The sequence below is a fragment of the Pristis pectinata genome, chromosome 24 (genome assembly GCF_009764475.1).
Source record: "Pristis pectinata isolate sPriPec2 chromosome 24, sPriPec2.1.pri, whole genome shotgun sequence".
NCBI classification, from domain to species: Eukaryota; Metazoa; Chordata; class Chondrichthyes; order Rhinopristiformes; family Pristidae; genus Pristis; species Pristis pectinata.
The window spans coordinates 23086378-23113893 of NC_067428.1; the positions used below are offsets into that span (position 1 = coordinate 23086378).

At 41.0% G+C, this 27516-nt stretch overlaps 1 protein-coding gene across 1 annotated transcript in view; it reads left to right on the forward strand.

The window, feature by feature from the left end:
• Positions 1 to 268: 268 nt before the first annotated feature.
• The window catches only part of LOC127582501 (TLE family member 5-like), a 106769-nt gene continuing 79521 nt past the window's right edge, over positions 269 to 27516 (forward strand). The window contains 1 exon segment of the mRNA XM_052037810.1: positions 269 to 870. Coding sequence (XP_051893770.1) covers positions 847 to 870 — 24 coding nt within the window. The 5' untranslated portion in view covers positions 269 to 846.

Genomic DNA, 27516 nt, shown 5'->3' on the forward strand with positions numbered 1-27516 from the left:
GCGCAAAAATACTAACTGTAAAATATAACAATTCTAATCGCCCCCCAAATCCCTTTGAAAGGCTGAATAAGGAATCTCTGCACAGAGATTGATAGAGAATGAACATAATTCTATGCCTGGGGTGGGGAGGGTGGTTGAAAATGCAAGACCCCCATGTTTTGTTGGATTAACACGTTTTTTAAAAAAAATTATATATAAACAAAAACATTTTTTTCTTGACAATGATTAAAAATGGCCCTGGGTAGCGGGCTCACTTCCGCATCACGTGGCCGGGTTTCCATTCATTACGTCGCCTTGTGGGGGGCGCCGCTCCGACGTTCCGCTCGCCCTGCTTCAGTCTGTTACAGTGTCGCTGTGCTGTTGCATTCGGCAACGTTGTATCCCGACTGAGGGAACGGCGGGGTAAAGGAAGGGCAATTTCTTCCCCCCTCCAACCTCCAGAGGGAAAAAAAACCTAGTGGGAAGGAGGAAAACCAGAAGGAAGGAAGCAAGGAACAAAGGGACACGCATTGAGCAATGCGCAGAGATGTTTCGCTCCTAAATCCAGCTCCCACCAACGTCGCCTCTTGAAAAGCCGAAGCTGTACAATGTATCGTGACTGCATTATGAGAGATAACAAATAAACCCTTCCGCGGTTTGAACTCACTTGTACACACACACAAAAAAGGAAAACGTGCGGGAAGTGTCGGCGGAAACAGTCTATCTGGCTTTGTTTTACCCTGCAGACTGAACGCATATACGTAGCAATTTTCTTTTTGTTGTTGGTTGGATTTCCAAGGGAGGGTATTTCATTTTCTTAAAACAAAAATTGGGGGAGATCTACGTTGCCAGGAGGAGAAGGGGGCGATGTATCCGCAAGCTAGACAGTCGGTAAGTGAGTTGTGGCGGTGCGCACGTTGCAGTTTCACCCAGTTAATTTCACTTTTTTCCCCCCGTCTTGTCGGACCGAAAATATTGATGAGAAACTGACCGGTTCTTCGCTGTGCTGGAGTACCCTCGTTGCCGTTTGCAGAGCGTTACCAATCAGTCCCCCGTCTTTTTTTCCCTCCAAGTCTTGACATTCAGTTCTCTTCAACCCGAGCGCTTTATTTCATGTCTGATTTGTACATCAAAATGCTCTCGATTATTTAACTGCTAGATCCCATCTGTAGCTTAAAAGAGAAATGTGCATCCATCTTTTTGTAAGGTTTGGAATTATGCTCGTTTAGATCCGTAACAGACTTTGACATCTTTTGTTTCTGATCGTTGTTGTTAAATATGCTTTTAAAAAAATTTTCACGTTGTCCCAGCGGTATTACTGGCATAGTTGAAGCAAGGTATATACGTTTTGCAGCCAAATAGTTAATTTGGGAAATCAAAGATGGAGGTGAGATTTTTGTATCGACCACAATTGCCTTTTCTTTTAATTGGGGAGAAGTTTTTATGGTCGCTTTAGGATTTTCAGGGTAACCGTAAGAGAGTTGCCTCCTCCTTCACGTGACCTTTAACCTATCCTTAGATCAGCACATCCAGTGTCCATTTTGTCTGCAATATTGAAGATTTATAATTGAAGCCTGTAATGTCAAATGCTGGTTTTAAAACCTAACTCTAGTCCACTGCATCTTAAATATTTCGTAGTGAAGCTAGTGTATTGGGAAGGAGGAAGTATAGAATGCTGGAGTCTGTTCACTGTGGTCTTTTTTCCTGTGTTCAGTCAGGATGGCTGTGTAGGAATGGATGGAAGAGCGAGCAGATAACCTTGTGTTGGGATGATGCATAAATGTTCTTTTGACCTGTTCATCTAATTTCATTTCCTTCTGCACATCTTTACTTCCTGGAGGTACTGGGTTATGATTGAGGTGCTAATCTGAGCCTTAATGCCTTGCCCATAGGTCCTTCCTGTGTCTAAGCCTAGATATTGATTATGCATGGTTTATTTGATGGTAGTCAAGGCTATTTTATCTTGCCCAACCCTAGGCATCTTTCACCAGGGATGTGCGATTATATGGAGTTGGAAGATTGGCTGATATATTTCCCATCTGGCACAGGGACAGACAGTAGTAGCTTCCTGAGTAGGTATTCATCAGAGAATGGGCAATGAATCTAAGACCACTGTTTTGTGTAGTTCACACTGCCAGAAAGGTTGGTTATTATTTGTAACAATTTCCTTTAGCAGTGGTGGTGCTTTTAAAGCTGCTTTTTTTTTTTATTGCTGTGGAACGTTTCACAATCCTTGTAGTTTATTAAGTGGTCTTTAAGAGCTGCAGTTTGACTTGGGTATGGTCGTGACAGTGAATCTCGCAACTCTTTCCTCTTCCTGTCCCCAACCACACATCAAGTCCTACCACCACCACCACATCACCACTGGACTTGGCATCTTTCCACAGAACACTTGGAACAGTTTGGCTCTGAGATGATATACTTGGAAAACCTATTGCTGACTTTGTTGCAATTCCACAGATAGTAATTGTCTTTCAGCTGCTCTGCTGATTGACTTTCCTTTGCACTAGGAGGGCATATTGATGGTGAATGTCAGTTAGCTATTCATCTCAGAGAGGGAAACTTATCTAAAGTCGAAGAACCATTTGCAGCTCGTACCTGTATCTGCAGCCTCATTGGAGGGAGCCAGTAGGTTTGGGAATCTCGGCTGTCTTTGGTTCTTGTCCCTTGCATGATTGACATGCTGATTTCATCCCTCGTGCTGTGGTTGAAGTCAGCTGATTGTGCCTAGATCAGTGATTGAGCCTGGAACCATTTTGTTAAATGTGGTTCAATCCCATATTCAGCTGTAAATGGACAGGCCAACTTAGTCATGACAATGTTTCTTTAAAATGTCCAATGTTTCTTCCTGCCTCTGTTCTCAGGCCAGTAACTAAATTTTGTAGCATCTGTCAAAACCTGTGCTCAACAGTACAGAGACCCTGATGGACATAGTAGATGCCCAATTCAACAAGTGCTACCTGGATGGTTTTAGGGGGAAGTCCTTTCCTTGGCCATTGGTGAGCCTTTTGCTTTGACATCATTCCACGAGTGTGATGTCACTTGTAATTACAATTTCTCTGCGCCCTATTCATCTGAGTTCTGTTGTCAATTTTTATTCTAACATCAGATGGCATGTTACTCACAGGCTATTTAATGGCAATAAATGAGATATTTAGCCAATTCTGTACAGGATGCTGAGGTCAAATAAAGCACTTTTGTTTCCCTCCTGCCTGAAATTGGATTTCTCAACATAAACTGAGAGTCAAACCTCTAATCTCCCAGATGAAATGGAGGAGTTTACCATGGCAATTAAAAACGGCTTGACTGCATGCATGCCATGGATACTGGCAACATCTGTTGCGTGACCTCTGATAATCCAGGCAACTATGCTGTTGGAACTGCTTTCACATCCTGACCCAAGACTGTGTTAGGCTTACCAAAAAGTGAATTTACAGTTGTTTCGTATCACAGTCTTGTGTAAATGGTATAGGGTTAATATTCTTTGCCAGTTTTGGGTTTAGAGTCCTGTTGCAGAACTGGCCCAGAAAAGATGCAGATTTGCATGAGTTTTGGAACAAAAATGGCTTGTGTTCACTTAGCGTCACTTTTCTGCATGGAAAAGAAAATTCTATGTGGCTCAGGTTGGTGGTTTAGAGATGTGATGAACCATAAGGATCTGAATTTTTCTCCAATCAATAAGAAGGCTTCTTTAATAGCTTTACATTTTTCCCTTCACTGCATTGTGAAGCAATGCAATAGGCAGAGAGTGAGATCGTGTATTTGGTGGTTGAAGCTCAGTGGGGGAAGGTGACGTGTTTGCCTTTTGACCTTCAACTCCACCCCAGGGTTCTAGATTTGCAGATGTCCAAAGGCTGTTTTTAAAAATTGCACAGTTCATTTTAATTTTAAGCAAATTTAAGCTCTTGGCGATCAGTAGAATGACAGAGTTTATTTAATTCCCAAGTAATTTTAATTTGGTTACAATATTTATAGGAGAGCCAAAATGTATCATTTCAGTACCTCGTGCAAGGAGAGGCACAGAAAGGAAAATCGACCAAGGATCACTGACCTTTATCAAGCGATTCCTACATATGCTAGTTGACATTGGGTGAAGAGGAGAATTTTGACTGGAATTCCTTGTATGGCAGAACCAACTTGCCACTCACTATCCATGCTCCCTTGGGTGATGTCTCAGTGTATAACATAATCTGTTTGGTTGATCTGTGGCATGAATTACTGCTGTCCGAGAAGAGAATATTTTTGGCGTTCATTGTGTGAAATGCAGTGGTATAAGTTCCATTTGTGCACCAGCTACTTTTCCTGACATTCATTTTTAAGGTTGGTTCACTTTCTTGTCACCCTATTGCTCAAAGCCTGCAGTTTAAAGTGGGCTTTCCCTTTTGTTAAACAAAACCATCCTGTGGCCATCTAGCTTTAAGTGCCCTCTGGATGGTTTGTGGTAAAAGTGCTAATTTAGCAATTCAGCCATGAATGTCCTTCAGAACCTGAATTGCTGCGCTTGTGTACAAATGGGAGCTTTGGGAGTTCTATGCAGTTGTCATTTCCTGTCCGATTTAGATCGGCTCGGAGAATGTCAGTTGCCTGTTCCCATACTAAGCGAGTGACAGACACCTCAAATTGGCTATCTTGTTACTGTCACACCTGAGCATGTATTGGTGAAATTGTAGAAATGGGTCTTGAAAGCACTTGTTTGGATTGAAAATAATAACTACCAGGATATATGTTGAATTCCCTCCCTGTTCACTCACCCCCTTTGTTCTTTGTGAATATTTATCCTACTTGAAGATTCAACCATCGGGAATGAAAATTTAAGTACTCAGTTGTCAGCATCAGGCATTTCTGGCTTAATAAACTTCGGACGACACCAGTGTTTTTTTCTGTTTGGACTAATGTTCTCAGCTTCAGGGTTCTCAAAATTCTGAGATTGGTATTTACTGCTGGAAAAAAATGGATGTACGTTTAACTCCCAAAAAAGGACAGCAAAGCTCAATTGGTTCTCGCCACATTTTACCTCGTGTTTCATTGGGAATCTGCAATCCAGAGTGGTTCTGGTACAGCTTCCTCACTTTGGGCACAGAGACCTCCCATCGATTGCCCATGGCACTGTACATGTGGGCCTGATGTGAGCTGTGTCATTGATTTGAAATCAAAGTATGAATTGTTTTCAGGCTTCACAGGTCTTTGGGCAGGACTTGGTTCTGTCTGTGCCAGCATTGTATCAATAAAATGTGGCAGCGTCATCAGAGCAGGAAAGCCCCGGGTGGGTTTCGGGTAGACTGGAAAGTCCGATCTCCTCTGCATTTGAAGCAGGAGCTGAATAACTGATGCATTCATGGACTTTGGCAAGGCAAGTGGCTTTATACAGCAACTATCAGGGTTCAGTATTTGGTCACCACAATGTGCAGATGGGTGGATTGGAGCAAGCTATGATGTAGTCCACAGTCATGGAAATGTCTTGTTCTCAGCAGGGAGGTGACCAGTTTTGCACAGGTGACGGGGTACATATGGAGCTGCACTGCAGCATGAGATGCGTGCCTCAGGATATGAGAAGGAAAGCTTTTTAATCTGGGATATCCATCTAGGGTGGGGCTGAATGTGGTTCAGATAATCTACCAAAACAAATGTAACTTGCCAGGAATAAAATGTAAAATGCTGGTGATCTGAAATCCCACTTGAATCCCAGACAAAGCAATAGACGCAAAGGCAGCAGAAGAGGAGCTTATCCTCTCGAATTCATAGAGAGATGCGAGGGTTCAAATTTCATTCACGTCGTCTAAACATTGTTTTTATTATTTGTAGGTCTTCACCACCCTCATAACGGGCACCACCACCACTTGTGGCAGTCAGTCTCTGCTGGTTCCCATCCCATCACACATCATTTGTTCTCTCTGCCCATCCAATCTTCTTTGCAATATAACTTCCCTTCACCACCAACATGCCCCCCCCCCCCCCCAAGTGTGTCCCATTTCCCGAATGACAAGTTGCTTCCATGAAGCATTGGCTCTACTCTTCTCCATCACAGATGGTGCTTGACCTACTGTGCATTTCCAGCATTGTCTATTTTTGTATTGGATTTCCAGCATCAGCAATATTTTGTATTTGGAAACTTGCCTAGGTATTGGATTGCTTCCATTTTGTTGGCATTTTAAACCATGGCTGAATTTGGTGTTAACAGTACATTAGGTCCCTTGCAAACACAAAAAAAATCATGAAATTACCAGCATCCATTTTAAAATGGATGGTTTACAACCAGAACCCAGCTAAAATATGGCCTGTATAATTCCTGATGTGAACGCGCTGGGGAAAATAGGAGCAGCGTTAGGCAACCTGGCCCCTAAAGCCTGCCCTGCCATTCAGTGTTGTTCTGGCTGATCTGCCTCTGGCTTGTGCCAGTTCCCCAAAACCCTTTAGTTCCCTGATGTTTATTTGCCTTGCTCAATTTCACACAGCTCTCACACTTTGCAGTTTGGTGTCCAGAGTAGGCCACAACACATGACAGCAACACGGTTAGCTGCACCCACTTCAACTGCCATGGAAGACGGAAAACTGCAAGGAAAAGGGGGACTGCTCCTACAACTGTTCAAAATCACATGCAAGGCCTGGTCAATGAGATGCATGTAAAATGGAAGATCTTTTGTATTGGGGAATTTAAGAGACTCATTCAGCCCACCATGAGTGTATGAGATGGCTACAATTATCTGCTGGAGTTGGAATCCCTACACAATGCATAAATGCTGGAATATGTTTAACATTTCCCCGGATACGTCATGATGATCTACAAACCACTTGCAGGTTGCAGATCCTCAAGAAAAAACACATTTTATGTAAAGGTCTGAGTTCTTGAAGTGAGCTGCTGCACATTAGGAAATTCCGATGTAATGCAGCAATCCGTTGAGATAATTGGAGCAGGGGTTCTTGTATTTTTGTGTTGTATTCATTGCAGATGGACCTGAATCACAGAATGTAAGATGTTGCATCTTCTCTGGATCTTCTGGCTGATTGTTCATACTCACTCTTGCTGTTTGTCATATGGAAAGGCATGCATTGGGGAATTTAGTTTTGTAGCCCTTTTTTTATGTAAATATTCTTTCTGTTGGTCCCTGAGATCCCATGTGGCCAGTAGCTGCTGCTTTTGCTCAGCTGGGAGCTGAGTCTGGATACTGAGCAGAGACATCCCCTGGTAGCTGCTTTCTTCCTCCAGCTCTTCAAACTCTACCCCAAAGAACTTGGGCTCCAGATCTTCTTGCTGTTCTTCAGCAGCAGGTACTGTCTGCACTTGCTAGACTATAGTATGCAACAAATGGCGTCTCTGCAACTGTTTGGCATTGATGTCGCCAGAAAGCATCATATGGAGGATGCTGGTGATGTTTTCCGCCACTGTCCTGGTACCTGATTCTGAAGCTGCCGAGTCAGACCTCCCAGTATTAGTATTAGTGTCTTCCATTTTAACTAGCGAGGAAAGCAATAAATCAATGCTGTGTATCCCTTGTTTCACAATGGTCGTAGACTGCAGCTTCCTGTGTAGGTGGAAAATGACGTTGCTTGAATAATGACAACATTTGGTAGAAAATGACATAGAACATGGGGCAGTACAGCACAGGAACAGGCCCTTCACCCCACTGATCTGTCAAACTAATTAAATAAATAAATACATGTCTGACTACTCTAATCCTTTCTGCCTGCACAATGTCCGTATCCTCCATTCTCTGCACATTCATGTGCCCATCTAAGAGCCTCTTAAATGCCTCTATCATATGTGCCTCCACTGGCAGTGCATTCCAGGCACCCACCACTCTGTTTAAGAGAACATGCCCTACACATCTCCTTTGAACTTGCCCCCTCTCACCTTAAACGCATGCCCTCTAGTATTAGACATTTCAACCCTAGGGAGAAAGATACTGGCTCACTAATATAATATAACCCTAATAATGTAAAGCCAGACACACTAATGTGGAAGTGCCAGGTCCAGTTTTTGCATCTGGCATGATTTTATCTGGAAATGATTTCTACTGCAATCTACTCTGATTAAATCTATTTATGAGCATGTAGTGCTTGGAAAGGGGAAGGTGGAGGGTGCTGTCTGATCTCCAATCTACTTTTTCCAACGTGTACACCTACTCTGATTAAATCTATTTATGAGCATGTAGTGCTTGGAAAGGGGAAGGTGGAGGGTGCTGTCTGATCTCCAATCTACTTTTTCCAACGTGTACATTTTTGTATTGCTCGTACTAGATGAGAACATTGGCCTTCCAACTGTCCTTCAGCACAAAAGTGGTAGGTCTGCTCGGTCTACAGATGGAAACGCTGACTGAAATAGTGAAGCTGTTATTGGCAGACTGCCAGCTGGCCCTGCCAAATTTTGCTTCCTGCTCTGGGTACTGGCAGGTGTACCTGTTTGGGGCAGTTCAGCTTTGGCTTGTAGCATAAGCATCTTGACCTCTCACTGCCATGCCAGTGGAACTGCAGAGACTGTACAGTACCCGGAATCTGGGCATCCCAAAAGTGCTTTACTGCCATTTGATCACTAGACTGCCAAAATATTCAAAGAATGTTCTTGTACATTAGAGAAGCAGCTGCTTTTTCCCCCTGGACTTTTGGCATAAGTGAGTCCTTTTAAAACTTAAATATTGTATCTTGACCAACAATTGATTGTATTCAGAAGTTGTTTTACATACCAGCTTGGTGGTGGTAAATCTATAAATTCTTGGGATCTAAAGAGTAATTCTTCTTTGATTATCTTGACTGTGCTAAAGGGTCAGATCTATTGAGAAAATTCTACAGGAGAATTTATTGCTGCTCCTGTCTCAGTTTACCGAATGCTTCAGGAACTCGATATCTGGCCTGAATACTGGAGGGACTAAGCTGGAGGAGAATTTGCATACGCACAGTTCTGTTTTGATTAATATATTGGGATTTTTGATGAAACTGATTCTTTCAGTAAATTTGAGGTTGACATCTGCCCTTGGATAACTTTTCAATTTTTTTCTTTGCTAGAGGACATAGATTTAAGGTGAGAAGGGAAAGATTTAAAAGGAACCTGAGGGGCAACTTTATGCAGACAGTGTTGTGTATATGGAACCAGCTGCCGGAGGAAGTAGTCGAGGCAGGTACAATAACAACATTGAAAAGACATTTGGGTAAGTACATGGATAGAAAAGGTTTAGAGGGATGTTTGTTTTCATCATGGTGACTGTTGAAGCATAATTCTTTGAATGTCTTATAACCATTATTTTAAGTGCAGGACAACTGCAGGATGCCAGGCAATGGAGACATTGTGGAGATGACTTGGTTGGATTGACAACCTAAGCCTTGGATACTTCAATCCAATGATAACCCCTTTATTTCCTTGAGTCTAACACTTGAGTACAGTCACAGTAATTGAGGAATCAGCAAGCTTCAATAGAAAAGAGTTGAGAGGGGAACTACTCTGCAGCTTCTTATCGCTGGAACTTTAAGCCCAGCTGCGGCATTGCTATTGGCCACCGTCGTCATCTTAGCTGAGGGCAGCTACTCAACCTAAATTGAGATTCCAACCTTCTGATCACCAAGTTTATGATTACCAGATCTACTAAAGAAAAAGCGCTCTCATTGTGTTTCACTATTTTGTCTCCACTTTATTCTGGTTCATTGGGGACATATTTAAAAATCAAAGTAGAATGAGAATTGCAATGAATAGACAGGAGCCAGTAGATCACGGAGATAGAAATTAGAAAACAAAATTTGAAAGCTTTCACTGTATCTACTTGTTGCTTTAGCCAGACACTGTGTACTGAGAATATAACCTCTCCTTTGTGAACTGTATTTAAGTGTGACTTATCAAGTGGCTTTAAGTCTCCATGCACTGATGGCTATCATAAATGAAACAAGTTGAGCAGAGTTTTTTGGTTCAGATCCCAGGGGATAGGGTTCAGCTTCAGCTGGAATATCACATTTCATGTGAAGTTGTTTTTGAATACACCCACAGCTTGTACCATTTGTTGAATAAGAAAAGCTATGTGCTGTTGCTTCTCCAGTGACCCATGTTCGATCCTGACCTCCAGTGCTGTCCGCGTGAAGTTTTCACATTCTGCCTATGACCCCATGGATTTTCCCCTGGTGCTCCAGTTTCCTCCCACGTCTCTTGGGTGTGCTGGTTGGTAGGTTAATTGGCCACTGATGTGGAGGAGAGGCAGGTTGGGAGCTGATGGGCATGTGTGAGAGAAAAGATTGCAGGAAATGGGATTACTTTAGGAGCTGGTATAGACTCAATGGGCTGCATGGCCTCGTACTATGAGAAAATGTGAGCATAAATGAGGAAGGCTTGCACTTGGTATGGAGCTGTGCCATGTTTCTCAGCCACCCCAAGGTGCTGCTTCAAGTGCAGTCATGTAAGCAAATGCTTCAACCATGCTTGCACAGCACAATCCTCCAAATAACATTGCTGCAAGGGAATAGTCGCTGCTCTTGGATCTCAGGTGTGCTGAGCTTTGGCTTCAAGCCCCATCATCGGGTAGATACCCAAGAGGGCAGCATTTAAGCATCAGCTGAAATTGTGTATTCCAATTATAGAATCAAGCAAGGTTGTAACCTCTTGATCAAGCCAAGAATCCTACCAACTTAACTGAGCTCCCACTGTATTAGAACAAGAGACTGAAGGATTGCAGAGCGCAAAAAATATCCAGTTCAGCTGGAAGTGGGACTTCTTGAACAGACGATTCAGTTATAAAGCTGTGATAATCAAAACAAAATCTGCAGATGCTGGAAATCTAAAACAAAAATAGAAAATGCAGGAAATACTCAGCAGGTCAGTATGCGTCTGCGGAGAGAGAAGCAGAATCGACGTTTCAGGCCAGAGATCCTTCAGAACTGAAAAGGAGACTGAAGAAGTTTGTAAAGCTGCAGAGGGTGGGGGAGATGGGTGTCTCTGGTAGGATGAAACTAAGGAACTTGTTGAGATAAATTGTAAAAAGAAACCTTATCTGGTTAATGAGTGAAAGGGAGCAGTTGGGAGTGAAACCTAGATAAAAAAATGTGTGGGATGTGAAATGCAGAGCAAGGAGGACAAGCCCAGGAAGGCAGGTCAGGCTGGGCATGTCCTCTAATCCCAGAGAAAAGTGGGGGGAGAAAACAAGCTGAGCTAATATTACAGATGAATGAGAGATACAAACTGTTGCAGAATTCAATATTGATTCAGAAGGCTGCAGTGTGCCCAGATGGAAAATGAGGTGCTGTTCCTCAAGCTTGCATTGGGCTTCACTCTGACAGTACAGGAGACCACAGACCTTTAACTGCTCCCATTCATTTGCTGACCAGATAACCTTACAGACAACTTATTCCCATGGTTACTATTATCAGAGATCTGCTTCCTCCCTCTCTGTAGCTTTACAAACTTCATTTGTCTTCTGTTCAGTTCTGACTGAAACATTGACTCTGTTTCTCTTCCCACAGATGTGTCCTGACCGGCTGAGTATTTCCAGCATTTAGTTTCTGTTATAAAGCTAGTTACACTCAGAACTTCTGAGATGATGGGGTGGCAATTTATCCAATGCTAGTTTTTAACTCTTGGATCATAGGGTTTTGCTTCACTCAAAGTTTCCAAGCAGGATTGATGGAATTAATTAGAACAGGTGGGTGTGGTTTTCAAGTAACAGGCAGTGGAGGAGAAACTAAAGAGATGAAGGTAAGAGACTGGCAGGACTGTTCTGACCAGGACTGCAGGTGCTATGATCAGTTCTGGAAGATGAGTAACTTGGAGAGCATTCACAATCTTTCTGGATCTCATTTTGCTGGATGGATTGGGCATTAAACCTATAATTCTCTGTCAATGTGGGGAAGGGACCATGTGTGCTTCAAATCTGGCAAATGCAAAGTGGTGACTGCTTTTCATCACCAGAAAAACTGTCACCATAGCAAGCAGCTTGTGAGAGGCAGTTTACTCACCGCACTGGTGAGCAAGTGCATAGCATCTACCTTCAGAGAATACCTGAGAGACCAGAGATGATATTTTGTTGAGGCTCATTGTTTGCAGAGCTTGTTAGGATAAGCTTCTATGAAGCCCATGCTCTGATGAATAAATCCTTTTGGGGAAAACTGCCAGAAGGGGGGGAGAGAAAATAAAATGGTGCTGATGGTGGAAATCTGGAATAAAAACAGAAAATGCTGGAAATACCCAGCAAGTCAGGCAGCATCTGCAGAGAGAGTGACAGAGAAGAACATGGTTAATATTTCAGGTTACTAACTTTCCATCAGAACAAATGGTATAGTCATAGACCTGAAATGTTTATCATCAAAAATTTATTTTTGTTTTTACCATGTTTCATCACATAGGAAGAGGCTGACACAACTTTTGTGCACATTGCTGAAAGGAGCTAGTTAAGTTTTTTTTTTAAAAAAAAGTGACAGAAAGTGGTGCAACTAGTAGACCTGCTGCCTCACAACACCAGAGACCTGACTTTGGGTGCTGTCTATTTGAAGTTTGCACATTCTCCCTGTGACTCTGTGGATTTCCTCCAGGGGCTCCAGTTTCCTCCAACATCCCAAAGATGTGAAGGTTGGTGGGCTAATTGGCTGCTGCTAATTGTTCCGAGTGTGTAGGTGAGTGGTAGAATCTTGGGAGTTGAAGTGCATGTGGGGGAAATTAAAAGATTATTGTAGGATGAGTGTAAAATGGTAGCAGATGGTCAGTGTGGACTTGATGGACTGAAGGCTCTGTTTCTGTGCTGTACCTCGATGTCACGGCAAGCTGTGGTGAGGTAGTTGCAGTGGGAAGATGCTCCTTTGGGGTATAAACCCAATCACAACACTTGGGTGTGTCTGAGCTGTACATTCTCCACCTGTTCTTAATGTCTTCTTGCAACATAACACAGCACAACATTGTTTCTTTACAGCTGAAAGTCGATAACATCCATCTGATTCAACTGTCAACGTTTTGTCAGTAAATTTTTTAAATGTGTGTTTCTTGAACCTGGTGCCTGATATTAACCACCGCTAACCATCAACCCAAGGCATTTTGTCGATGACTGGGCTTTACTGTAATGCAAGGACACTACAGTACCTTGACCAAAGAAAGAAGTGTTTGTATAATACCTTCCTAGTCTCTCTTTTGGACATTTCAAAACACCTGGATGCCATAAGGCACTTTCTTGTAAAATTGTCTCCTACAAGGTAACAGTGACAACATGCCAAGTAATTTGTGCACAGCAAGTTCCCACAGACATGATGGTGATATGATAACCTGACTTATTTTTGAAGTATTAATTAAAAAGTAAATATTGACTAGGGCATGGATTAAAACCTCCATCTCCAGTTCTTTTTGAAATGTCATGGGATCTTTTATGTCCACTATAGAAAGCATATAGGACCTTGGTTTAAAGCCTCAATTTGAAAGATGGCACCTCCTGAGTGTACTGTTGCCAGGAGAAGTCCAAGAGCAAACTGGAGGAACAGTACCTCATTTTACGTCTTGGAATCTTGCAGCCTAATGGCATGAACATTGAATACACACAGACAGACACACACACCTCTTTTCCCTTTCCTAGCCTCTTTTTCCTACCCTCTTTTCCTCCTTGCCTTTTGACCCATCCCCTGCTGGATCTGCTCTCCCCTCCTCTCCCACACCTGCCTATCACTATCTCTTACCTGTATCTGCCCATCACCACCTTGTGCCCACCCCACCTCCCCTCTTGTCCACCTATGGCTGCTCTGCTTTTCACTCCTATATATTGGGCTTCCCTTTTTCCTATCTTCAGTACTGAAGAAGGGTCCTGACCTGAAACGTTGACCTCCTGCTTTTCTCCATGGGTCCTGGCCTGCTGAGTTCCTCCAGCATCATGTTTTTAATCTAGATATTCCAGCATGGGCAGTCCTTTATTTCTCTGCTTCATTAATACCCTGGTATATTATTTTTTTTAAAAAGAGCCTTAAATGTCTTGACTGGTACATGGCTCCAAAGCTTGGTGACCAGCAAACCCATGGCAAGCATAGCAAAAGATCATCTAAACTTCATGGAAGAGCATTCCTATGGGACTATTGCAAAGAGAAGTTCAAGCTTGAGCTTGTTCTTTTACTACAGTTTCATTACTGATTAACTAACTGTAGCAAAAAGGAGAGCTGAGCAAGTTTTATTGTCGTTTTGAATGTGTGTAAGTAGGTAATAAATCCTAAAACTTCAATTAGCCTTTAATGTTTTGTTCATTCCCCAAACATGAAGTAACATGGCTTTGAAGGAGAACTGACTCCCACTTTAATGTTTGTCAATGAGCAATACTTGTACAACTACACAAGGTTATTTATAGCTATTCTGTACAAAGAGCCTATTGTTTGTAAAATGTGCAAAATTGCATCTTCAGAGATATCAATGTTAATTTATGTTGATATTGTTACAGGATAATTAATTATGGAGTAAAACCGGTGCCTTGTTTACTTGAGAGAGCAGTGTAGGGCTCCAGTTACCACAAACTACAGGCATGGTTGACTTGGAGGTGGTGCCATGGAGTTTCAGTAGATTGATTTCTGGGACAGAGATCTGTCATTTCTTTGGAGCTGTTGAGCAGGTTGTACCTAAGCTCTGAAGTTTAGAAGAATGATCGTTGATCTCTTTTGAAGCATGATTAAGGATTTGAGCAATAGATGGACTGGGGTTGTGTCTTGTGACCAAGAACACATAAGGAGTACGCCATCTAGCCCTTGGAGTGTAGTCTGCCATTCATGTGTCCTTTACAGTAAACATGCGATTCCTGGAATATCACTGAAGAGCAAGCGGCCATGGGGTCAGTTAGTGTCGGTCATTTAAAAGTGAGATGAGGACTTTCTTCTCCAGAATAGTTTAGGAATTCTCTACCATGGAGAGCTATGAGTGTAATAGGGCTTAAAAACTTTCAGTTTTTGTGCTTGGTTCAGTTTGAGGGTTTTTTGGTCCTTTAGTGGTGTTTGGAGATTTCCATTTCTTAAAATAACTTCAGTTAAGAAGGTCCATGACTTTTGGTCTCTATGAAGCACAATTAAATGCAAATATAGATCAGTTTAGGCTTTGCTGTAATTCATTTTCTTTTGTGTAATTACAAAATTTTTTTTTTGTCTTCTGCCCTGTTTCCATCAACACTGACCAGCATAAACCAAGAAAAATGGGATTAGTCAGCAACCTGTGAACACTTTTAAAAGCCTTGTGCACCATTCTTAAAGTGAAAGGAATTAAAAATATGAATTTGATGTGGTTGTCATTTATTGCTGGCAAAAAATAAACTAATTTCCAAGTAGGTATTTGGGGGTATTTCTGTTTCTATTGGTGAAAATTGAATTTGAATGCCAAGTATAAATAAGACTGAGGTACACTTTTGGGTGATTGGATCTGGGATTCAAGGGATTGGATAGGAAGGTGATCTTGAAGCTACCATAATGTTGAATGACGGAGGCTTGAAGGACTTTGCAGCTTACTCCTGTTCTTATTTCCTGTTGTTTATTGTTGCATAGATGAGGCAATTCTCTGGCCCAGGACCCCGGCCAGATTCATGAGTCAGCTGGTCTCCGTTAGAGCAGTGGTGTGTTAATTACGTCCCAGTCTCATTGGGTTAGGGTGGACTTGATTGTTGATCAGTAGCCGCTTTAGGCTCTGTTAATGTGTTGAGTTGAGATTGAGGATAAGGCTGCATTTAGCTGTAATTATTTTCCTGTAGTTGAGTATTCAATATAGAGAGGTTGCATTAGAGGGGTATCAGGGGGCTAATTTAGCCCATGAGATTGTGTTCATGCATGAGCTGCTTCCCTTGGGGAACATGAGGTCATACATTTGGGTTGGGGAAAAGTGAATAGATATTCATATTCTGCTTTCTCATCCAGCTCTTGACATTATAAAATCCGCACTGAAGCCTACTTCAATTTGAATTTTCGCTCGTTTGAAATGTGTAAATATAGCCCACGTTAACCAAATCTACTCATTAAGATGGGTAGCCAGCCTATTTGCATGAACTTTTACTTTCCAAGTTGACATTTGGTTTATTGATCTGATCAAAAGTCCCTCTCTACTGTCAAAATGATTGGATGGCTCACTTTGTAATTTGAGTAATTACTAAAAGAACATTATTGTGGTTTAAGATACTTTGGCAATTGAACGTGTACCGCCACTCTTGGGAGTCTGGTCCTTGATTATTTCCATTGCACAAACTCAAAACCCAGTTGAATTGAAAGACTGCATTGTGGGACTGTTTACCTCTTGCCCGCTCAATTAGTTTTTAAGTAACAAGTGCATTACAACTGTAGACATTGCTAATGAGGATGGGAGGTGAAATGGGTTAGCACCTGGATTCTTTGGTTGAACCTGGTCCATTGGGGTGTTAACCACCAGAGTAGAATTGGTTTGGGCTCCAGCCATTTTCAGTGGATGTGAATTGACATTCCTTCATTTGGGCAAGCTCGTCTGGAGAAAGGATGGCTTGGAATACTTGAAGATGGCCGGACAGAACGCCAAAGCATCTTGCAAGTCTTAGTTTGAACATACCGTCTAAAGATGGTGCATCTTTGCACACTGCAATCCCATGAATACCAATGCACAGAATAATGGGTTTGTTTGATGTTGGCTAATATATGGGGAGGCATCTATTTTTGGAGGATTTTTCAACTTGTACTGGAGCCTTGAGGACCACCTGAGTAATTCTTAGTTTGAAAACTGAAAGCAGGGATGTCCTTGATATGATAGTAAATGGGATTAAGAGATCAGAAATTTGATTGGAGCTCCAAACTGCAGGTCAAAGTGAGGCTGATGGTTGGTGGGAGGAGGAGAATCGTCAGACCAGTCATTGGGATGCAGAAAGTTCTCAAGATGAAAATTATATTTTTGTTTAGCATGAAGGGTGATTGGCTTCCCTGCTCCAATTCTGCTAAACTTGTTGACAGTAGATGACAACTGTGGAAAATCCTTAGATGGGTATCCATTAGTAATGGACACAAAATAAAATCACCTCCTGTAGGGTCTTTGGGGAGGGATGGATGATAATGGATGGTTTCCCAAATGTAGAGGAATATTCTGATTTCCACAAATGTTTGTTCTTGTTTCCTGGTTAGGTAGTAACAAGCAAGTCCAAAGTGCAAGCTTATTTCTTAGCCACTTGCGGTTATGTTTGGTGGAAAATACATTTGTGCTAAATCCACTGTCTATTTGTGTCTGCTGCCCTTCCCCAAACTCTTTAATTGCAAGAGCCTCCAGTAGGAACACTGTGTTTCCAGCATCGCTTGTGAAAAGGAACCACTTGGTCACAAAAAGCAAAACATTATTTATGGGCCTGAAAGTACATGATGTACTGTTGATGTTGAATCTGATGTCTAATCTATACTGTACATGTTGTTTTCCATTACTCTGCTGGCAAGTACAATGTTGCACCACTGTCTGCATCTGGTGCAGTTATTCTCCAGGCCTTGTGTCAGCACCTGGTGCTTTATCTGGGTTCAGTCTAGATAAGTCGCTGTCAATGAAGGTATCACATCAAAATGAGCTTTAATAATTTAAGGTCTTAGCAGTGTAAATAAGTGCACTAAAAGAGAGACTTTGAAGGTTTGGAGATTAACAAGGCTGACCACTAATATCAGAGGGTGCAAGCTGAGAAGAAAAGGGCTTTCTGGATTGGAAAGGATTTAACTGTGGTTACCCACAGCAACATGTAAGGTGGGGTATATGTATACTTGAGATTTCTGATGTTAAGCAAGTGAATCAGTTCTAAGCTAATGAAAGGCAAACTTTGTTCTTGTGAAGTTCTGCATGCAAAGGATAACTTTACTGAAATGCACAGCTAGCTGTGGTCACGAGTGCAAAAGCCCGGGAATCATTTACAAACTGATTAGATATAGTGATGATAGAGTGTTGATGTTGGTTATTTCTTATTGGTTGTTCATATCTTTACTGATCGAGCAGATATTGGTATTGAGTAACCACGTGGTAATCTGACTGTGGTTTGGGCCATTCTTTCACCTTTCAAAGGAATTGCTGCTTGTTAAGTCGGTCCCTGATGATGATGATCTGAATTTGATCACACCTCCCCTTGAGGGCTTCCTTCCCTACTTTTCCACCAACAGTATTAATCCTTTGGGGGAATGGCTGTAAAGGTGCCAATATCCTGACCATTATTTATACATCCTGATAGATTATTTCACCATGGGATAGTTCACTGAAATCTGATATTAAAAATGGGAGTTGCCGGAAACTTATCAGGAGCTGAGGCCAGTTTAGGTTTCTACGGACTTCTCTACAAGCAGTGTTGTCAAAATGTAGCAGTAAAATGTGAGAAGTTTTCTGGTCCTTTTGATTTGGGTATTCCCCAGATAGCAATGGCTGAATATAGAATGAAAGCAGACTGAGCAATCCAATGAGCGTATTTTGTCAGTCAGTGAGGGTGTGGCTGATTGTGACCTAATTCCCCACACTGCCATATCTCTCTCTTTTTTGGCTAACAAAAATCTAACCATTTCAGATCCAAGGTTAACAGTTAACTTGACATCAATTGCTATTTGTGGTACTGGGTTCTATGTCTTCAGCCTTCTACATGTAGAAATGCTTTCACAACTGTAAAGCCTGGTTCTAATTTTCAGAACATGCCTTAACCCAACCAATGCCCCCTCATCCAGAAAGTGACTAAAAGTACCTTCTAGTCCATGTGAAACAATTGGTCCCAGGTTTGTTTCTGGGTCTGCTAATTGCATCTTAAAAAGGAAAGAGAAATGATTCTGGGTGCCAGGGTTCTTACTCTAGTTCATGATGTTGTGTGTAGCTCTGGGTGGGTGTTGAGGGAGTACAGGTCTTCAAACTGAGTAGCTTGCCTAAATTCACTGTGGAATGGGCACTTGTACCAAAGGATTTAAAACACTAGTGGGACAATGCTTTAGTATCCATAACTTCCAGGAATGGAGAGTGGGGAAAAGTGGAAGGCAAAACTAAATAACATTGTCAAGGCGTTGAGACTAATTCTAGGCATAGGTTCCAATAACATGGCGCTTGTTAGTTTTGAAACTTTTAGTGGAATTACCATGTACTCTATACATGCAGAATTTTCTTGTTCTATCAAAGTGTTAAATGTTGAAGCTCAAACTTTATTCTTTTTATTTTCTGAATTATCTTTATACTTTAGATTTAAGGAGGAAAACTGCAGGTCTATTGAATTGCTACATGTTGTAATGTTTGAAGTCCAGCAGTGGGGATTCAAATCCCACCCTGGCAGCTGTGGAACTATGACCACAAAACTACTGATTTTGTTATAAAATTCCAACTGATTGGCTGATGTCCTTCAGGGGCCTTGCTCAATTTGACTCCAGACCTGTAGCAAAGTGGTGGATTCTGAAATGGCCTAGCAAGCTCGTCAGTTTATCGTAACATCACAAAGTCTTCAGGGATTCAAGAAAATGGTTTGTCACCTCGTCCTTGAGGGTGATTAGGGATGAGTAATCAATGCTGGCCTTGTCAATGTCACCAACATCCTGAGAAATTGAATTTTTTAAAACATCAAGAACGCGAGGGGAGTAACCTGCCTGCCTTGTGCCACTTTTGTTCTCTGTTGTTTGATCTGTAGTTTTAATATGGTGTGTGTAGAAGTCCTAGGAAGAGACTTTTTGCTTGGGGTTTCAAATTACAAGCCCAGCCCTCCTAGCCCATGGACTTCAGTTATTTGCTACTGCTTTTAAAAGTCCTGCATGGATACAGGAAGAAATCCAGTCACCAAAGATCTCCCAGGTTTACTCAAAGACTTTTAGAAAACAATACAAAACGTGGGAACCATGCAGGCTAATTAAGAGATCATCAAATGGTGCAAAGAGGTGACTAAATATTTTGAGATTGTATTCCACTGTAAAAACATCTGTTAAGTGACCTTGTTTGTCAGTGTATGGTTGCCATTTTGATTGCCGTTTGCCCAGTTACAGAGGTAATTCTTCTTGGAGCAGATGCTGCTGATTGTCATTTCACAAGAATACTAAAATGAAGGGTTGTAAGCAATTCATAAGATGCTATTAATCAGATTTATACCATGAAAAGGCCAAGGTAGTCTCACTTCATCACTGTACCATGTAAGATTTATGATTGCTACTGTAATTTTAATCTTTGTGAAGGTGTTGGGACAATTATTGAATCTTTGCTGCTTTCCGCTGCTAACTCTAGGGAAGAAGGTGTGCAAAACACTAACCTGGGTTGCTAATTTTTCAAGGAGGGAGGCAGCATTGGAGAAAGAGACCAGAAGAAACTTGTGGTTAGTGGGGGGAAATTGGAGCACCCTCGTTTGCATTTTTCTTGAATCAAGTATTCAGAGAAAGGCTTGGATGTTGAAAATTTGGTATGGTGGTTGAAATCTGTTCTTGCCCTACTTTATTAATGACTTTTAACTCTGTCCAGAGATGTGTTTTGCTCAGAGATGGAAGGTTTTTGTATGTGGGTCTTTTTAATCTAAACTTTAGTCCATGGACTTGGTTTAATCATGTGGTGCAAGATTATTAAAAGGCAGTGGATTCTTCACATGAAGCAGTGCCATTTGGTCTAATTGCTTGATGAATTGCCTCATCCACAGGAAATAGGATTTGGGTCTTGGCTTCGGGATGGATATGTTTGGATTATCAATTTGAAGGAAAGGTTTAATGCCAGGTGAATTGCAAATATCCTCGTGCCTAAGGTGTGCAGGCTTGATTCTGTTGCTGGGGTTTTGGAAATCCCCAATTTGAATGGAAAACTAAGCTGTACAATGGTACACTCGGCTGTTTGAAATATGGATCGTGTATAGGGTTTAAGTGGAGGTTGGCTTCAAATTGCTAAAGAGTAAATTGCCTCCCATTGGAGGCCAGACAGTGTAATGTTACTGTTAAATGGAGAGTTAAAAGTATTGGATTGTGGAATGTGCCACTGATTTTCATGGTGAGCCTGGTAGGATTCTACCTCTCCAGCACTACCTTGCTGAATGAGAGCACTGGCAATTGCAAAATGTTAAGTGACTTATCTGGAGCCAACACATCCTCCTCCTTCCATTCTGTCCAGCGAATTAATGGATATGTCACAGTTCAACTTAATATCCTGATTTTAGTGTTTATAGTTGGGTTGGTTTTCAGGTAGTTGCAGTGTAAACTGATCCCCCTTTGAGATTGTGTTTTCCACACTGGATTTGTAGAAAGGAAAAGCATTGATTTTCTATCACCAGCTTCCCCCCCCCCCCCAACCAAAACCCTGTTCTCCCATGACCCATTGGTAATCGCACATTAAATCGCACATTAAGAGGCAACAGTGCAAGTGACTGTCCTTTTGGTCCTTAAATGTTAACTGTGATATGAAGATCACTTTGGACCTAAAAAGGATAGACCAAGTAATTTCTAAAGCAGTGGCATTCTAAAGAGACTTAAAGTTCTTGAACATTGTTTAAAAATATCAGAAGGATAAGTAAAATAATTGTTTGAAAGGCTGGTTTCCATGTTGAGTGGACTAGGGTATAAGCAGGGTGGAAGTTCAGCTCAAAGAAGCCCATACTTAGAGTACTAGGGCAGTTCTGGGTATAATATTGGGAAGGAAATTTTGCTCCTGGAGGGAATGCAGTGTAGATTTCCCAAAGTGATAACTGGATGTTGAGGATTAAATTATACAGTAGAATTCCACAAACTAGAATTATATCTGGAATTTTGAATTATTTGATCTTATTTTCAAGACCTTGATGCTAACTAATAGCAAGGATAGAATTTTTTTTTGCTGTTTGGAGAGTCCAAAGCTAAGAAAATTAGCCTTAAAAAAAAATTTAAGCTAAGCCTTCATGGAGTAGAATGGGAAACTGATCTATGTGCAATGGGTAGAAAAATTCAGAACTATTGCAAATAGTAATTGATGCTGTCAACTATTAACTTTCACATCAAAAATTGATATTTTTAACCAAAGGTTTATGGGCATAATATGGAGTTGTCTTTGATCAGCTATGAATTAAAGAAAAGGTTTGAAGGGCTTGGAAGCCTTTCCTATTTCGATTCTATTTTGACAATGTGATTATGAAACCAAAGCAGTTCTGGAGTTAAATATATTATTTATACTGGATTAAAGCTTTATTAATGCAGCCTATTGAAGGCATTCATTTCAAATGAGACTAGCATTAGTGTAAATCAATGATTGCAATCAATGCTTTCTGTCCTTTTAAAACGATAATGATGGAAATAAACTCAGCGGTGAAATTAAAATAGGAATTAACCACAAAGCTTTAGCAAGCAATTTGCTGAATTCTTTAAGTATTTGCATTCCAGATTCTTGAACTCTTTTTCCTCATTTGTTAACCATGTCCAGTTTAGATCACTTGACAGTGTGCTATGCTTGTTGTTGGGGTTATAGAGGTTGGCAAAATATTTCTAGCTCCACTCAGTGGGTTTTCACAAAGTTTTTAAAAAAAACAATTGCAATGTGTTGAGTCACATTGATTGCAACTGTAGAGAACTCTGTCATAGCACTATCATTGTAGACTGAGGAAGCATGAAGATTACTCGCACCACAGGAGGAAAACTGGAGGAGGAACACCGATCAAGTGAGGTGGTAAGGTTTGGATATGAAAGACTATCGGATGTGAATATGAATGTTATGAGGGATGCTTAAAAATTCAATTGAAATTGAATGGGGAAATTAATTTGAGCATCAATTTTAATAAACTAATGCTTACAAAATGACTTTTAAATTGTTCTTAACTGAAGCAGCCACATGCCCATTATGGTAGAAGGAATTTTCAAGCTTGAGTAAAGGCCATCCTTGTGGAAAATCCTCTACAAGTAACTAGTAAAAACACTATCTCTGGAGATGGAAAAATGAAAATTAATTTCCTCAGAACTAGGAATAATAATGAGAAAGTTTTAATAGGCAGAGAAAAGTTAGTGGAGAGAAGAACCAAAGAGGATATGTGGTGGGGAGGAAAGCAGAAGAGATTATGTGGAGAATTCAATTGATAGGCAACAAGAGGCTCAGACACACTTTCAGATCAAATGGGGGTATCAGCAAAATAATCTCTTTTGATTACAACTTTGCTTGATGTCTCTGTTCGGTCAGCAAGGATCCAATATCCAGTTTGGGGTGTTACATTCACTGGTCATGGTGTGGTCTCCTTTACCAATGCAGAGGAAAGCACGTTGTAATCATTAAATGTGGTTCACTGAAATGGAAGAAGTAAAGGTGAATTGCTGCTTCACTGAGGGAATGTTTGGGTTCCTGGATGGTGGGAAAGGTAGAGAGGCAGGTGTTGCAGCTTCTGTGGTTGTATCAAAGAGTACTGTGACCTGGGCAGTGGGCATTTGTGGAGTTAAAATTGGGGAATCATGCAGGGAAAAGTTCCTTTAGAAGGGGAGCAGAAGATGGCCTTCGAGTCCTGCAAATGGGACACTTGAATGCTCAAACAATTGCCTGCACAGTATTCTGAGCTTGTTTAAGAAGATATTAAAAAGTTGCATTCACTTTGTAAATGGCAGCAATCGCATTAGTATTGCAGAACAGCAAAGCAAACTATACTTGGGAGTGTGAATTCCTTTGTTTGTTTTAGCAGGTGATTCTTATTCAAGTGGCTAGAGCTTGACATTACCACATAACAGCATCTGTTAAGGCAGACTCTGATTGTAATCGCAATGCTGCTTCCAGCACCGGGAGAAAAGATATGAACATTGGACTTAAAGGTTATTTAAAGGTCACTGATGATATTGATTTCAATTCTTATAAATAATGAATATGAACATAGTTCAGAGAGTTATATATTTCTTGTGTGCTAAAGATGAGTGAACCAGGCTGGGTTAAGGTATCTAGCACAGACCTTTTGTCCTCTTTTTCCTCATTATTATTTCCCTATTCTTTTCCTTGGCTTTTCTGTCCTCTCTTCTCTATTCATTCCTTTTTGCTATCTACTTGTCTCTTGACTAGTTTGAGGAACAGGAGTTATCTCCAGTGTTTAGGCCAATATCTACCCACTAACATTTTTTTAAAAATTGGTCACTATCACATTGCAACCATATCTGCAAATTGACTGCTGTGTTTCCAACATTACTGTGGTTCAAAACTCTTCCAAGCTTTGGAAAAGGGCTATGTAAATACAAGGATTTTTGATGCTCACATGCAAATAATTAATTTTGGTACTTAATATTCTATTGTTGCTTTTGTCAACTTTAAATCCAACACCCTACCTCAGTCCAATTGTTTCGTGAGTCCTTGACATCTGTACCTGTTATCCTCTCCAGTGTGCAATTAATGCTACTCCAAGCTGTTGATCTGATACTTAGTTGGCCCAAATGAAATCTTCCTGCACAATTTCCCCTATACCTTCTGTTAAAATGTTTGCTTGATTTGTTCAAATGAAGTTACCAATCCCTGTTATAAACATAACACAGCAGAGCAGGCTTGTGGATTGAAATCTAAAGCGCTTTACTACATTGCTGCAGTCCTCTGAATTTGCATTGGTGCTCAAATGTTGTCTGGAATCTTTGGTCAGACTCTGAAGAACAATGGTTTCTGCTGAAATATTAAAACCAAGGGTTCAAAATGTATATTTAAAAAAAATAATGGCAAGATTGAATACAAGTTCATACATAGAGTGTGAATGCGGTGTTCTCTTAGCCATTCAAAATGTGATGGGTCTGATTTTCAGTTGATCCAGTTCATTACTCCTCTCCGTCCTTGAATGGTTCCTTAAAATGGATCTCCATGACTGAGCTTTTAAGCATCAGTACTCATCTTCTGTACCCTGGAGGCAAATAGTCAAATCTTGGTAGATTTATACTCTTGGGAAGGACTTCAGCTTGTTATGCTGATTTGCATGGACTCAATGCATGTTGTTCCTAGTCTACAGATCAATGCTGCTCATGCCATCTGTGCAACCTCTGAACTTTGTGAAAATTTGGTAAGTGTGCACGACTTGTTTTTGTTAAATTGAAAACCAAGTTTGCAAAGTGGGATGAGTATAGGAGTCATCGAAGAAAGAAATAATTAGATCCTGAAAAAAATGGAAAATTGGAATTAATTTGGATGAAATTAAGATGGGCTGAATTGCAGCTTTCATATTGGTAGCTAGAAGAAAGTTGCCTGTCCAGTGACAAACAGTGCATAGAAAATTGAGATGGGTTTAAATGTTCAAAAGAAATAGTTGTCTGACGTAGCAGCACTTAAAGAAGGGGTTGTTGTAGGCATAGTGGGGCAAACATAGCATTTCTGGCAAATTTTGTCCTGCCATGTACTTGTGACAGTTTCTCTTTGAGGATCTTATATAGCTAATGGATTCATGGAATAACAGAGTCCATTTGGCCTGTCAGGAACTTTACCCAAGTAATCCAGTGATCTGAACCATGATTTTAATACTTGAATCAAATCTTCTCAGCTTTCTGTGCTTTTTAAGGTAAACCTCCTCAGCTGCTCTAATTCTCAATAGGTTGCCACAGGACTGTTCCAGGCGCAAGACCAGGGCTAGGTTCTTGCAGCTGCCATGTACATGATATTTTCCCTTCTCCCACTCGCCCATGAATATAAAAGCTGTCTTTTAAAAGGGCTTGCTTCATGAATATCCTCCCATCCAATTTATCCCTTGCTTGGTTTTCCCTGTTCCCTCCTTTTCTTGACTCCCTTACCACTTCCCCAAAATATAATAAAATTCTATAAAATGTTCCCTCTCTGAGGAGTGCTGTGCAAGTATAAAGTGGTGCTTTATCTGGAGTGTTATGTTGTGTTTCATCGCTATTAGCAGCATAATGCACTTGGACCTGGGAGTATTGCAGTGTTGAGCTGTGACATCAATCCTTCACAAATATAGACCTGCATAAGATGATCAGTTTTTAACCAATTGAGGCTTATCCTAAGAAGCTGTGATGTTGTGGGCTGGTAACCATAGCGATGTCACCAATAATCTTGCTGCCATTCTTTCCCCAAAAGTCTGCTGCAGTAGCAGCTGAAGGTGCAGACTCTTGAGTTTACTTGGCTTATAATCAAACCCTTCAATGGCAGGAATACTGCCACAGATTATTGCTTTGGAATGAATTAAGAATTAGTTTTCTGTCATAGCTGTCCTTTTAAAGAAAAAAAACAAAATGTGCTTCAGACTATAACTATGAGCTACAACTTCAGAGTAGCTGTAAACAGGACAATGAAACAAATCTTGGGTGTTCACTTGAACACTGACACCTTTCATCTCTAGCTTTTTAAATTAAAAAAAAACATTTTTACTTGTGTACCTCAATTTAGCTTGGATTCTGTTTCTGTATGGGCAATGAGTGCTGACAGCATTATTTAGAAGGACCAGCCGAGAGGAATTAATGAGCTGAGTGGATCATTGAAATTGACTTAACTGAAGCACTCTGGGCTAATCACTTGTCTCTACTTAAACTAATTCGCCACTCTCGTTATATTGGGTTTAGTGACTCCTCCTCGACAATTCCTCCAATGGCATCACCTGTCACTGTATCTCTAACAGATGCAGGAAATCAACAGAGGCAGGCAGAAATGTTAAACTGGACACAAGGCAAGAAATGAACGCACATGGGTTCAAACTGTCAAACCTCCTGGGTTGCCTTCATGCAGACATTACAAAAGATTAATCTCCAGGCACTGCTGTGAGCAATTGGAGTTTTGAATATTTTTTTCATTGAATACCTATTTATTAAACATTATAATGGAAGGGATGTAATTAAGGCTGTTGACTGTGGTTGGGAGTGGATGGTTATGTGATGTGTCCTTCAGGAATGTGTTTACCAAGAGTTGCCACTCTAGTATGTGGAAGAGAAAGATGGGGGTTGATGTTTTTAGAGAAGTGGAAAAACTCTTCCCTCTTGTTATCTAATGAACTTGTACAGATGTGAGTTAACTTGAAGGACCAAGCAGAATTTTGTAGTTGATATGCAGTGGGTTCATCCATGTATTGGAATATAAACCAATTTCTGTGCACCTGGACCCATGCTTGTTTCAGGTTCTGCTCTCTTCCTGTGTAAATGTTCGTCTGAATGTTTTAACTGAAGCTAGCGTGCTATTATCAGGGAATAACATTAGAAATCAAGTGCATTGGCTCCATAGTGAACAGAATGCAAGTTCAAGCTAGAGGAAGATGAACTCTTTCCTGCTAAATTGGCTCTCTTTCTCCAACTTCCACTTCTCCCTCCCTTCACCACCACCACCACCACCACCACCACCACCCCCCCCCCCCCCCAGTTAATGCGGCACTAAATGTGACCATAAATGTTTCACTGTGCATGCTATTATATCTGCTTGCTTCCAGGAGTGAGGGGTTATATACCAGTGAACAATTATTTTCAACAAATTCAAATCTGTAGAAATCATGAGAGAAGTATTTTAGTAATTTGTCAGTCCATTTTACTTTGGTCCTGTGCAATGCATTGAACCATTCATGAAAACACAGCCTTTTCCCTTCGTTTCACTATCAAAGGTCATGTGAGACTACATACTTTGAAGTGGTAATGCTTTAACTCTTGTTGGAAGTGACTGGAGGCCAATTGTATTCCAGAATCCTATTTGTTTTGTATTGTTTGAAGCCTTTAATGTCTAGTTGTGCTTCAGTAATGCATGAGGCATTCATAATTTAAATTGTGTTCTGGACATATGGA